Source organism: Girardinichthys multiradiatus, chromosome X (assembly GCF_021462225.1).
Source record: "Girardinichthys multiradiatus isolate DD_20200921_A chromosome X, DD_fGirMul_XY1, whole genome shotgun sequence".
NCBI classification, from domain to species: Eukaryota; Metazoa; Chordata; class Actinopteri; order Cyprinodontiformes; family Goodeidae; genus Girardinichthys; species Girardinichthys multiradiatus.
In genome coordinates this window covers 34,676,430-34,690,989 of record NC_061817.1, presented here as the reverse complement: position 1 = coordinate 34,690,989, position 14,560 = coordinate 34,676,430, and the positions used below count along the sequence as shown (strand labels likewise).

The following is a 14,560-nucleotide window of genomic DNA, read 5'->3' as shown; positions in this document are numbered from 1 at the left end:
TACAGACAAATCCTCCACACATCCAGCATGCAGCCATATCCTCTGCTGCTCCAGGTTTTCCCATTCTTGCTCTGCTCTTCATCCTCCTCTGCTGCCTCCTCGCTGGCATTCTCGCACTCGTCATCCTCTTTCATTTGTTTAATCCTATCCTACTCCTCCTTCTCTGTCATTCCCCTGCTCATGTGATCTTCCTCTTCTGTCTGCTGAAATATTGGACTTGCAAATTGCTACTGGTTGGCAGGAAGGGCAGTAACCACACGACAAACAATAAAAGTATTTCAAAGCAAATAAAGGGAGACATTGCAGAAGTTGAAGTAGGCAGTGGTAGAAGCCATCAACGGTGCTATATTTTGGGACGCAATGAAGAAATCATAGCAAAGTGGCTGAATAATTACACATCTTAATGCACAGCAGAAGGTCTGAGAGCTTTTCTGCAGGTAGAGCGTGTTAATCTTAATACTCCAGTCAATTACAGTGGGTAAAAATATGATATCCCCCCAGCTTTAAACTTGATACACTGCCCGGAGGTGCGTTGTAACAGTTAAAAGAAGTCAGGAACACGAGAGTGGATGATACATATCCTTTATTTCCATTATTGTTGCTTCAGCCACGCTGTTACTTACACATTCACCGACATCCTGTGACCTGTTCTGACTGAAACAATCGCCCTCGCTCCAAATCTCACCAATAACGAATAAAAAAGTAAACTTCTCCAATAAATTATATATATAAAAAAACAACTGTAAACTGACAAAAAAGAATACTGACAAACACAGCATCAATGTCATTTTCATCATTGTTTTTTTGACAACAGAGATTAAACAACTGCTAGGTCTCCATTTAGTCGTCATTAGTAGTATTAGTATCAAGTTCATTGTCAGATTTTGCTTAAAGCATCACTTATAGAATTTTTCATTGCATCAAGTTGACATCATTCGTGTTAATATAAGCATGCAAACATGTTCCCCATGACCAATCGGGACTGTACGGACAAGAGAAGACAGCAGGAGAGAGAGGAGAGAGGGTGGAGGGAGCAAATAATAAGAAAGACGACAAGATGGTGGGCTAGAAAAAAGGAAAAAACCAGCAGGTGCAATGGATAGGAGAAGAAGAAGAGAGCCGGAGAGAATAGGCATTCAGACAGTAATCAGACGGACAGAGACAGAGAGAGAGGTCACTGACAGAGGCTGGAGGAGAATGGGGGGGGGGATGTGTTCGTTCTACCATGAGCTTTGTACTCCTTCACAAGGCAGTAACACATGAGCTAAACAGGGTCAACACAGACAGGAGGAGAAAGACTGGAAAAGTAGAGAAATCATGGAGCATCTGGACCAATGAATCAATATTGCCTTGTGCAAGCTGATTGATCCTCCCCTGACTGGCAAAACACAGAGGACACAGAGGATATGACCTGATTTCCTTCATCCGAAAATAAAGACAAAGAAAGTACATCCCCCTCGCAGGAAAACACACTCCCGTGTAAAGATGCATTTGTGCGAGAGAGGATTAGAGGAAAGTGGCAACAATACACCAAGCAGTACTGTTAGCAGTGATGGGCATGGCTTTCTAACTGAGTATTGGTTTACACGGGAACTGCACAAATTTCTGCTATTTTTCCTCCATCCATGTCGACTTATTTCCGGGGATCTAAAAATATATGGAAGCCTATATCTGCCACTTAAAAGAGAAAAATTAAAATGTCACATTGCATTTCTGAAAGATTACTTTCAGTTTGACATTGAAACATATAATCCTGAATCTAATTTGGTGTGTCTCATGGCTTTCAGCAACAAGGTCACATACCAAGCTGGGGATACGCACACACCTCGGATATGACCTTGCTCTCCGTTTCCAGGTCGCTTCTAATGGCTTCACTGGACCTTAGATATGGTTAAAACCAACTGTCATCCACCATTAGTTTTTTCATGACCTTGCTCATAGTTATGATCCTGTTTGTTGTGTCCAGACAAAAAAGGATTTTATAGACGTTAGTGACCTGATTTTTAACAATTTAGAAATACGAAAAGCCTTGATATAAGTTATAAAAAGCCATAATCTTTAGTAGGGATTGTCAATGAGCCACACCTTTAATGTGATTGTATCTTTTATCCAGTTTATTGATTACATACTTGGAACTGTTGAGTTAGAAAACGGTCTGGGTCATGAAAGAGTTGACATTTTTGGAGCTGAGAGGTCTCTCTGATGTCTAAAGTTGGTGTTTTAAAAAAATAATACAATCTGTTTGTCATTTGGGGCTGCACAGTGGCACACTTGGTAGCACTGTTGCCTTGCAGCAAGAAGGTCCTGGTGTGACTCCCGGCCGGGAGTCTTCCTGCATGGAGTTTGCATGTTCTCCCCGTGCATGCGTGGGTTCTCACTGGGTACTTTGGCTTCCTCCCACAGTCCAAAAACATGACTGTTAGGTAAATTGTTCTCTCTAAATTGCCCTTAGGTGTATGAATGAGTGTGTGCGTGGTTGTATGTGTGTTGCCCTGCGATGGACTGGCGACCTGTCCAGGGTGGGCCCCGCCTCCCTCCCATAGACTGCTGGAGATAGGCACCAGCTCCCCTGTGACCCACTATGGAATAAGCGATGTAGAAGATGAACGAATAAATGAATGTTTATCATTCACTGTCTAATATAGCGAATCACATCACCTAAATCCGCTTCTGATTGGTTAATCTGATTAACTGAGTTCGGAGACTGAGGCAGAGCTTTAAGATCTATCAAGAAGAAAAATTTCCCAAGTTAGATATTTACCCTTTTGAGATTTGGTTGCATTTAATGTGTTTTGGGTTGCAATGTATGCTGTATGTGTGCTCAGTGTTGTTCGTTTTGTATTTTGGTTTAGTTAACCAGCATTGTATAAATATTAGTTATTAATGATGCATTTATTTTTTAATTGTGCTGGTTACCAGCTCCTGTGGATTCCTCTTAACATTTTTAGTGGAAGTATTCATTTTTGTACTGTTTCTAAATAAATACTGATCCTTAAATATAATAAACATCCCTAAATCTTTTGTTTTGTTTTGTTTTTCTTTTTTCTTTTTTCTTTGTTTTTTTTTTTTTGTTCGTTTGTTTGTTTGTTTTTACACTGTATGGCCTTGAGATCGTACAATGGAAAGACAGGAAATCCTTCACATGATGATTTTGAAAATTTGGACTTAAAAATTACAAAGAAATCTGATAATAAATATTAGTTTCATATGCATGACTAATATCTTTAATTGTATTTACTTTTTAACATTAATATGTCCTTCAGATGAAAATTATATGACTCTGAATCTCATAATTATGATTTTCATAATTGTAACATTTTCATATTTAGGACATTTTTCCCATATTTCTTTACTGACAATTATGACTTAATCTCATAATTATAATTAATCAAATAGTTTTGAGCTTTTACTTAAGACTGTGATTTTTTTAAATAAATATTTATGACTTTCAATGACTGAATCACATCATTCAGACCGTATAAACATAGTTTGTTTTAAAGTCAAAATAATCATTGAATCGCATAATCATGATTTTATATTCATGACTTTTTACCAAAAATTTATTATTTGAATTTATATTTATTTGCATAATTATGATTATTAATTTGAATTGCACAAGAAAGATTCAAAATTGTAACTCTTTCACTCATAATTAGGGCGGGTTTCTTTTTATCACATTATGACTTTTAAACTTACAATTTTTGACTTTTTATCCTTATAATTATGACTTTAATCCAAATGTTTGACTTCTTATTTCATTAATATGACTTTCAAAGTCATAATTATCCCTCTGAGTAATTATGGTATGGTGTGCCATTTTTTCCTCTTAAATTTGGCAGAAATGACTTTCCATACTTTTAGTCATTGACCCATAAAGTTGTGTTTTTTTAGTTGTGTTCCTTTGAATAATTATAAGCAAAATACCCCAGCGTTTCACCACTTTCAGTCCCATGTGATTTTTTCCCTCAAACTTTCAGCACCTAAATTAGTGAAAGAAGTACACGATAAACAGTTACTTACATCAGGTGAAGGGGTTGGAGAGGAGAGGAGGGCTGACTGGTGACTGGCAGCAATTATCAGAGACAACATAGACAATAAAAACGTCTATCAAAGACGGTGCTTCCCCACCTATAGTGCAAAGAGGCACGAGGAGAACACACATACTCGCATCCTCTGTCTGTCACACTCACACACATTAAATTACTCCCTTTAGACACACAAAACAAGAGGAAGTTTGGCTTTGAAGCAACCTTTTCAGTGCAGATGCCTGGATTTTAGGAGTGACGACAGAAAAACGATGGGAGGGGGAACGACGGTGAGCACAGATACGTGTCAAACACACATACACACACCGATGCACACAAGTACAAAACAAACACGCCCACAAACACTGAAACACTCACTGGTAAAAGCAACACAGAGAGATGTGTCCTTCTAAAGTCCTGTCAGAGACATGATATGGACAACAATTTGATCTGCTGAAGCATGACAAGGACTTTCTCTTTTCTTTTTTGATTGAGAAAGCAAAACATTAAGTTCTGGAATGATAGAAAAATAACTCAGTGGCGATACATCCTCCAGAGAGCGCGGTCCGAACAGTCCAATCCCAAATATAGGATTCTGTAAACCCTTGAAAAGTCTGGCGCTTTGGTCAGAAAACTGAGAATGATCACATAGTCTGTGTCTCTCTGAAGCTCACACCATCTCATCCTCGTTTAGACTGTAAAAACGGCATGAATAAACTTCTCTCCTGATGGATGTATGTGTTCTCTAGCACACAACTGACAGCGAAGATGATTTAAAAAAAAAAAAGAAATACTAATGAGTCCCATTAGGACTGAGACGAAGAGCATGACGAAGAGGGACACGTTTCAAGGTTGCGTAACATGCTGAGACCAATAAGTCTGTCCTCATTTTTCACTCCTCTGACATCAATGATAACCTGACGGAGGCTGCAACGTCTTCTCTCTGGGCGGAGGCATCCAAACTGGCCAGGAGAATCCACCACGGATCCTTTCATCCCGTTGAGAACTACATGAGATATTTTTTTTCCTATCCAGTACAGCGTAAACTGTACAACTCTTTGACACAGAATTTTCTCTTGATAGTCTGTACAAGTGCAGGAAGCTTTGGTCCTGGTTGGAATGACCACTCTATGCTGGCTTTCTTTTTTTATCTTGTTTTCAAGAGAGAAACGCTCTAGAATGAACTACGAAGCACACATGAACTACACACATACTACAAACTCTGTGTATTTATGTGTGTGTATGTGTCTGTGTGTGTGTGTGTAAGAGAGAGAGAGGAAAGTGTGCAAGCTTCTTGCTAAGTCCCAAATTTACACCTGACATCAGTGCCGGGCATGTTGTCATTGTCTGTATGTGTTTGTAATGTGTAGTCTGATGTTCACAATGCAGCTCAGGATGGATGAAGCCCCCCCCCCCCCCCCCTCCAGCTCAGCAAAGACAGCACAGAAGTTGGAGTATTCATTAGCAGGAGCAAAACGGCACTAGCAGTTGGACACTGGCAGCGTCTCCACGTCTCCCTGGTCTTTGATGGAGGGAATTATTCACAGATGAGAGGAGAGAAGAAATAAAGGAAAATTTGGAGCTGTTGAGATGATAATGACCTGAGGAAGGGAGAAGAGGCGGATTAAGCACGCGTGAGACAGTGGGAAACAAGATAATATATAAACAGCATGGAGTTTTTGCAAGCCAGTGGGGAGGAGGGGGGATGCATTACATAACCCATAACATCTAGATTATACAGAGCCTTCGAGCTGCAACATCTGACAAACTTCACAGCCTCTGCTTTATCAGGCTCTCACAGTTTGGTCATGCTTTTTAAGACTTGACTAGATGTCTCCGTGTTAATCGGACTGGAGAGCATCTGCCACACAGTGGTGGACGTGTGCTGGAATTAAAAAGTCCAAGGCGGTCGCAGGAAAATCATGGAGAGTTAGAGCTATTTGTGGAATGCTTGAAGCTAATAAACACATGAGCGACTCACCGTTTTAATCAGAGTGGGGGCTGTCCACCACAATATGCAGTTTAGGGGAGGATGTTGTGGCACTCTTTGATACATATGTACCAATCGCTTTTTCCTGCAGGGAAGAAAGTCTTCTGTTAATGTTTTATTATGAAACATAACACAGAAAATGAAGGTTTACTTTATATTTTCAGCTGCTGGTGCTATAGGTCCACTGCGAGGCTTGTGACCCTCAGCTGTGGAAAAAAAACTTCTCAATCTGACTTTTAATTAAGATGTTTACAGCCATTTATTATCTCTTATACTTTATTATTTAATTTCAATTTTAGAAATTTTATCATACCTGTATATGTTTTTAGGTTGTTAATGATTATAGCAAGTACACACTTAACATTTGAAAGAATATTGCTCGTTACTATTCTTGATTTTATCATTAATTTATGTTTTTTTATGTATGGCCTTAACTTAGAGATTTTATACACGTTAATTCATTATGTTAGCTTATTCCTTATAATATAAATACAGTACATATATCTCCAACATTGAGTTATTTGGCCAAAATGGAAATATAGGAAGTGGGTTTGCAGACATCAAGTGGATTCATTCAAGCCTGAGAACACTACATTATCTGTCAAGCATGGTGGTGGCAGCATCGTGCTGTGGGGCTGTTCCACTGCCATTGCTACTCGTGCATTTCACTAATTGGACTCCACTCCTCCCAAACAACTGGTTGGCATATAGCTATCATCTAATGGTTGTTATCCTCCCTCAGTCTTAAGGTAGATATGAACAAATTTTAGTGAGGAGCTATTTTCATGTAGCTATTTCCTGATTTGCGTAGCTCAACAAATGTCTTCTGTAATATTTTCTCGTTTTTCCCATTTTGAAGCCTAGAGAAAGGGGCCTCTGTGTCATGCGATCTTTCTACCCCAGGAAAATAGGAAATAAAAAAACTGCTGATTAAAAGTTATGGATTGTGGCACTGTTGGGTTTGTAAAAAACTATTTTCCTATCAATAGATTTTCCATTATTAAATAAACTAAAAGCTGGATTTTTCAAAAATGTTTCGGCAATAGATCATGCTTCTTCAATAAAAGATAAATTAATTTTAAGGATTTAAAATCTATTTAACAGGGTTGCCTGTGATTGTGCCTACCTCAACGAGCTGATGCCAGTGCTCTATTGGTTTCCGGGGGTTGGCCAGCATGGCCGCCCAGTGTTCCCTCCCGGGACCGTCAGCGTCGCTTCCCACTCGACACATGCCTATAACCTCGTTATGACCGATGCTGACACACGGCGAGAGAAGACGAAACAGGACAGAGTTTCACAAAAAGGAACAGGAGGAGAAAAGAGGCAGGCTTGGTAAAAAAAAAAAAAAATTACACAATTACAGCTTTGGATAAAAGCTTGATATCAATGAGGAAGCAGGCAAACATGGACACCTATACAGATGCCAAATGCTGAGTCTACCCAGCATAATAGGGAGGCGGTGCATTTATACACAAACACATAAAGCAGCCAAGTGATGTTGCAAGCGACTGTGAGATAAATATTGGCAGGGCCGCACGTCTTCCTTCTCCATTAGCATAAATCATGCTTATTCATGACGTGCCCATCTATGTAAAACAGGGATCATTCACCAGGAGGGTACTTCTCACAGGGCTCTCTTGTTGTGTTCGACACCGGTCCAAAAATCCACATCATGCTGCATGCACAAAGGCGTTTGATAAACAGCTGCTTCCCAGTAACGATCAGTCTGTTGTTAAAGCGCCCCGAGCATGCAGCGACAGAACAGCGCCTCGGCCTGCTCACCAATCATAATCCATCACTGCTATGATGATGGAAACACTCTCTATGTTTTCATTGGGAATGTCAAACACCAGCGCCTCGTTGTACGTGGGATTCAGAGTGTTCTTCTTAATGGAGGTCTTTCTCTTTTTTAGCCGTCGCCCGTCGCATATCAGAGAGGCCTTCACGTACGGGTCTGAAGCACAGACAGGGAGACAGGAGAGAATGATGGAATTAGAAGAAGCGAAGAAGAAAGAGGAACAAACACGCATGGTGGAAGCACAGAGCGGGAGATAAGAGTTCACACGTATCTGCATCTGTCACACATGAAAGCTGTTGAGAATTGAGTCGCCGAGGCAAAGCTGGATTAGGAACACAAAGAAGGAGAAGCAGAACAGGTTGGATCCTTTCGGTTAGTGACAACAGCCGGGAACAATCACACACATCCGCAATCCGATGTGTTATGATACTCTTAAATCATGCTGAGATCAATGAGGCAATAATAACAGCATGTATGCGTAATCTGTTGGTGTGTGTAACTCATAGAAAACAAAAATCACTTTAGTCTAATGCATTATTTATTTTTTGATCTTGTTGCACCATTTGTAACCTTTCTCTAGACATGATTTGGCTACATGAGCAGCTGTAATAATCCTTAAGATCATATAATATTACACAAAACTGGCAGGAACATGGAGGTGATCTACAGGTGATCATGGGTTCTTAAATGTCCGCATGCAGTGGCTTTTAAAGTATTCAGACCCCTTGATCTTTTTCATTTTACAGCCACAACCTTCAGTTTGTTTTAATGGGATTTTATGTGACAGACACACAAACACAAAGGAGTCGAAGGGAAATTATACAAGATTTTCTAAATTTATTAGACATAAAAATTTGAAAGGTGTGGCAAGCATTTGTTTTAAGCCCCCTTCAATACTTAAAAATAAAAAACTGATTGCTCAGGTGGGAAAATCTGTTGCGAGAACAACTATTAGTCGTGTGTTCAACAAATCTGACCTTAATAGAAAAGTGACAAGAAAGCCATAAAAAGTTCTGTTTGCAGTTCTACGGGAGCTCTGTAGGGGACACAGCAAACATGTGTTAGGAGGTGATCTGGTCTGATCAGACCAACATTTACCTCAACTTTAATCAGAGTGGGGGCTAACCCAGAATATTACCCTGAAGGCAGCATCACAACTGTGAAACATAGTGGTGGCAAAATCATCCTGTGGGGATGCTTGTCACAGATGACTGGAGCTAAATACAGGGCAATCCTGGATGAAAACCAGGTTAGAGGCAGCAAAAGAACTTAGAATGGTGCCGAGGTTCGCCTGCCAGCAGGACAACCACCCTAGACATACAGCCAGAGATACAATGACATGGTTTGGATAAAGGGTGTCCAAATTGCGGCCATCTGCGGCCCTTGAAATTATTTTGTATGGCTGTTCTGTTTTGATCAGGAATAAAATCTGATTTACAGTGATTTAAAGATTATTTTTCTACACGCTAACCCACTTCACTCTGTCCAAAGTGTCGAAGTAGCAGGCAACTGGAAATCGTCTCTTGTTTCCTGAAAACATTACATCCAAAAGACTTCTTCTGTCATTGAAGAAGTCCATCCAGTCTGACTGAGCCTGAGCTATTTTACATTAAAGAGTTCAGTTTAAAAGTTTGCGTGCAAAGCTGGTAGAGGGATACCCAAAAAGGCTTGCAGCAAAAGACGGTTCTACAAAATACTGATTCAGTAGGGCTAAATAGAAATGAACACCACACTTTTCAGATTTCTATTTGTGAAAAGAATATATATATATTTTACTTCCCCTTCACAGTCCTATACAACATTTCTTCATGTATCAAATATATTTGAAGAAGAAAAGTTAGCCAAGAACCGTAGAAAACAGTAGGTGTTTGCTGTAGTGTTTTGTGTAAATGAAAGGGTGACGTGTCATTGCATTAGATCACTATTAGCTGATTGGGCTCCAGATGCTTTTAAACTGTGTTGCAATTAAAACCTTTGTGGTAATATAAGTCTGAAAGCAGACTGCAACACCAGCAGGAGTTATAGACAAGAATCATGCTGCTTCCTGTAAATGTGTTTCCAGTCAGACCATTGCTGGATGTGCGGAAGCAGCCTGATGACATGTGATTTGTTCACCTGAGAAACCCGTCAGGTCCATGGCTTTGAGGTTGGTGGCCTTGATAACTGTAGCGGTGAGTCTGCCTGCGGTGGGCAGGTAACAAAGCGAGAAATTAAGCTCCCCGAGATCAGCCTTCTCCTGCAGATAAACACACAAAGAGGGATCATAAACAAGGCGGAGACGCTTTGATCGCTCACACAGGACATGAGAAACAAATTCAGCTGGCGAAAACACTGAAAGACACATCTCATGGTTTGCCATGAAAAGAGCTACATCTGAGACAGCAGGAGTCTTCATGTGGAGTCTTTGAGCGGAGGGAAAGTGCTGTCACTGGAAATGAGGCGTATGCCAATCCATCCAAGTCCCTGAGCGTAGAAAAGTGTTAAGTAGAAGCAATTATTTTCTGGGATTTGTATTTTTTGATCCCTCCCCCTTCTTCCATCAAGTGAACATCAGTTATGACACCACTTCTATTCAGGTCACCCTGCGGTGAGATGACTCCTCAGTGGCTTTGAGTCGCACTAATCAATACTTCACCAAGTGAAACACTAACATACACTGATGCTTTAAACTTATTTAATATATTAAACCCTGATGCCAACATTTTTAGGCCCTGCTCTGTCTAATTTGCTAATAGCCTTCTATGAATATTTCACATAAATCTAGTTGGGCGTAAACCAATATAAAGTTTGGATTCAGCCAGCAGAGCCGTTCCAGTAATCTATACGGACGCTCTTAAGATGATTTTTCACACGACCAGACTTTGAATGGATCTGTCCTGCAGGGAGACTGTTTTATATACAGAATGTCCCCCAGAGAGCAGGAACTATGGGTGTAAACAACCTGAGAGTTCAATTTAACTTGGTACAAAACCATCCAGCTGAGTCAGAGAAACAGGAAACATTTCAACACCTTCAGCAGAAAGAACGGACGTCAAACCAAGGCTAAAATGTTTAAATGCTGGGAGATTTGGTGGCGTCTCTAATGAGATTAACAAGTAGCTGCATTTAAAAAGTAAAGGATTACGATTCTTTACGAGGTGATACATTTATAATATATTAAATCTAACACTGAACTTATTGAATGAAGATTTTTTAAATAAATACAAATTATATCGATTTATAAGTCAAGTATACTATAACATATATTTACTGTGGTAGCTGTGGTAGCTTGTATTTATGTAACTGGGTTACTTCTTTAAAATGCTTAAAAAGTTCAGATCAATTCAGTTTATTTCTGTAGCACTGATTCAAACATGTTGTCTCTAGGCAAAACAACAAACATTAAAAAAAATCCTGTTTATTTACAAAAACATATGGTCAATTCAGTCCAATCATTCAGACATAGACAATGTCAATGTCAATTACATACATTGCAAATTGATCCAAAATATTAAATATTGCAGTCAAGTTGAATTCATTATTCAAACTGGTAAAACGTTTTCTATCTAAGGAAACCCAGCAGATTGCATGAAGTCAGTGACTTCCAGTAGACAGTCGCCTGCACTGAGTCGTTGACTTTGCAGAAATCTGTCATACTGAGCATGCATGTAGCGACCGTGGAAAGGAAAACTCCCCTTTAACAGGAAGAAACCTCCAGCGGAACCAGTACCAGGCTCAGTGTGAGCGCCCATCTGTCATGCCTGACAGATCCGACACACACAAAAAACCACAGAAGCATTGACCTAGGAGTCCTTTCTATGTTAAAGAGTTATTGGCAGTAGTAGCTCCTTTAGTGGCTTCATCTAGAACAGAAACAAATGCTGAGCCTGTTGTAAACATGGTGTTAAATTTATTCATTTATACAGTCAATATGTTTTTTACTTTCAATTTTTGCAGCAACAATTTTTATGGTCAATTATCTTTTTTTAGACTTGTAGCTTGGATAAGATTTTAATTATTAGTGCAACACCTAGTGATTTCTGGTTCCCACCTTGCCCTGTTCCAAGGGGGAGTATTTAAGGTGTGGGAGAGACAGAATGAAAGCTCAATGTGTTCACTCTCCTGCCGTTTGAATAAAATAAAGAAATGAAAAGAATTACAACTGTGGTCTGCCTTTCCATGCAACCAGGGAGCTTGGAGAAGCTACCAAGCAACAAATAAGGGTTACAGCAGCACATAACATTGTTAGAGGCAGCAATAACTCAGTGTCTAGGAGAGAGACAGGAAGCAAAGCATTTTATATGGATCTATTTTCAAATCTAGCTATCTAAGCGATTCTATTGTTTCAGTTTAATATATAATAATTGGGTCAGCACTGTCCAGGGTGTACCCTGCCTCTCGCCCATAGATTGCTGGAGATAGGCACCAGCTTCCCCGCGACCCACTAGGGAATAAGCGGTAGAAAATGACTGACTGACTGATAATTGGGTCAGCAGATTTATGTTTATTATTTAATCTGCATGGTTAAACTAATTTAATATCCTTTATATTTTACTGACTTTCTTGAAATCAGCCCAGTTTTGTGAGGCAAGCGAAGCACAGTATTTTCTTGATAAATATTTCTGATGACTATAATTAACTAATTTATTGAAAAATGTTTTTTTTTTTATTCATGTAAGAAACCCTTTTAGTTGTTTGCAAGCAAATTAAACATCGCAACATTTTGTTTTTTTTTATTATTTAGATGAAATGCAAAATCTGAGCCTCAGTTTTTGTAAGTGTTTGTTTTTGTAATACACTTTGTGCCACAAGAAGCACCCAACTGACAGCTGGCAGACTGAACTGGATAATCAAGGGCTGCATCCAGCGAACCACTTCAAGCTCCGTTGCCAGTTCATACCACCATTAGGTACCAAAGAAATATCATTTCATTCCAGCCTACTTCTATTTCGAACCCAAAAACCAATTATTTTATACCGAATTAAAAAGTCTTAAACAAAAAGTACAAATGATCAGATTTCAAAAAGATAAGGATTGAGGAAAGAAAAATTCAGTTCAGCCAGAGAGATTATGTTGATGCAACTCAGATGCATCCAGTTACACAGACCTAATTCCTTCATTATGAAATGTCCACATTTTTATTATATTGCTTCATTCAACAAACCATTTTAGCATTGCAGGATGGTGTGAGCTGACTATAAGACTATAAGTAAGCAGTAAACTTTGATAATTTCAGCATCTTTAGTTTTAATTTTATGAAACAAATAGCCAACAGACTATTGCACATGCTCACTTTTAGCAAATTTTCATGTCAGATATTATCCAGGTTAATTCAATTATTCATCACAGCAAACCCAGACATAAACTCTTCTAAGCCAAAAGAGGGAAACCTGCACCACGTGCCCTGACCTCGGTACTTATGAAGGGTGTCTGAGATAAAATTGGCTTAATGAAACGTTTATCCATAAATAGATGGATAAGCTCTCAAACATATCAACCTGAAGCTGTTATCAGTTATCAGCAATACACTACACAAAGCAAAGCTGCAGTGGCATCATTTCACCACAAAGCTCCTTTAAATGTCAAATCATAACACTGATGGTTTTTTGTTGAGTTGTGTCTTACTGCAGTGCCTTCCACAATGTCCCTCCAGATGGGTTTGTCCCCGCTGCCCTCGCTGAATTCAAGCAGGTTGTCCACCACCACCTGGCCTATCAGGTCGTGTCTGGAGAAGCGGTCGAAGTCGTACACAGAGAAATGCAGCTTCCTGGAATGTAGCTCGTTCAGCGGCACGCCAAACTGGAACGTCTCGTTGAACACTGGGTTTAAGGTCTTTCTGTGGACCTGAGAGACAGACAATCTTTAGGACATGGGCAGGACTGAGAGCTGCGTAGAAACAAAATCTGCAAACATCGAAGATCTGAAGTAATCCTGAAAAGAAGAAAAGACCAAAACCCCTCCACAACAAGGTGAGAGAGATGATAAACTCAAACAGAACAGCTCAACCATGGGGTGTACTTATTTTTTCTATTACTTAATATTTGTAAACTTCTCTGAACTGTTCGTTGGATGTTTTTGAATCATAACTGATACATTATTCAATTCAATTCAGTTTTATTTATATAGCGCCAATTCACAACACATGTCGTCTCAAGGCACTTCACAACAGTCAGGTTCATACATTCCAATTAATCCTAACAATTGAACAGTGCAGTCAGATTCAGTTATTTATTCAAATTGGATAAAAAGTTTTTCTATCTAAGGAAACCCAGCAGATTGCATCCAGTCAGTGACTTGCAGCATTCCCTCCTCCCATGTATATGTATATTCTATATTCTAGATATATTCTGTTTGGTCTAAAAACACACCTGGCTCATTTAAACAGCTTTTACTCTTAAAGCACATCAGATTGTTGAGGAAAGTACTAACTTTGCTGATTTCACTGGTGAGGAAAAGGTCTTTGAAATATCTGCATCAAAAATGATACATATGTAATAGTATAGTGTTATTTAAAAAATATTTCATGCTCTATAATAAAACAATTTCAATGCAGTATAAACACAAACGATACTCGTTAACTACCTGCTATTAACAACATTACTGCCCTCAGCAATTACTAATGGACACGCAATAAATAAAAAGAGATTTAGACCCTCCTTCTCTTATTCTTTGATAATTGCCTCTGGCCAGGAGTCCTCATGAATGCAGCATGTTACTCAAGCAGAGTACATACTAAATAACTACACAGTAACCTGAGAGTTGAATTGT

At 39.3% G+C, this 14,560-nt stretch overlaps 1 protein-coding gene across 2 annotated transcripts in view; it reads right to left on the bottom strand.

Annotated features, from left to right (window-relative positions):
• Positions 1-3,988: 3,988 nt before the first annotated feature.
• Positions 3,989-14,560, bottom strand: part of LOC124862864 (synaptotagmin-C-like) — a 55,314-nt gene continuing 44,742 nt past the window's right edge. Inside the window, exons 8-13 of one of the 2 annotated variants that reach the window (XM_047357044.1) lie at positions 13,418-13,636; positions 9,929-10,049; positions 7,798-7,969; positions 7,142-7,271; positions 6,007-6,100; positions 3,989-5,626 (exon numbers count right to left, since the gene is read on the bottom strand). In XM_047357044.1, coding sequence (XP_047213000.1) covers positions 6,011-6,100; positions 7,142-7,271; positions 7,798-7,969; positions 9,929-10,049; positions 13,418-13,636 — 732 coding nt within the window. In that variant the 3' untranslated portion in view covers positions 3,989-5,626; positions 6,007-6,010. The other variant, XM_047357045.1, reaches the window with a different exon arrangement.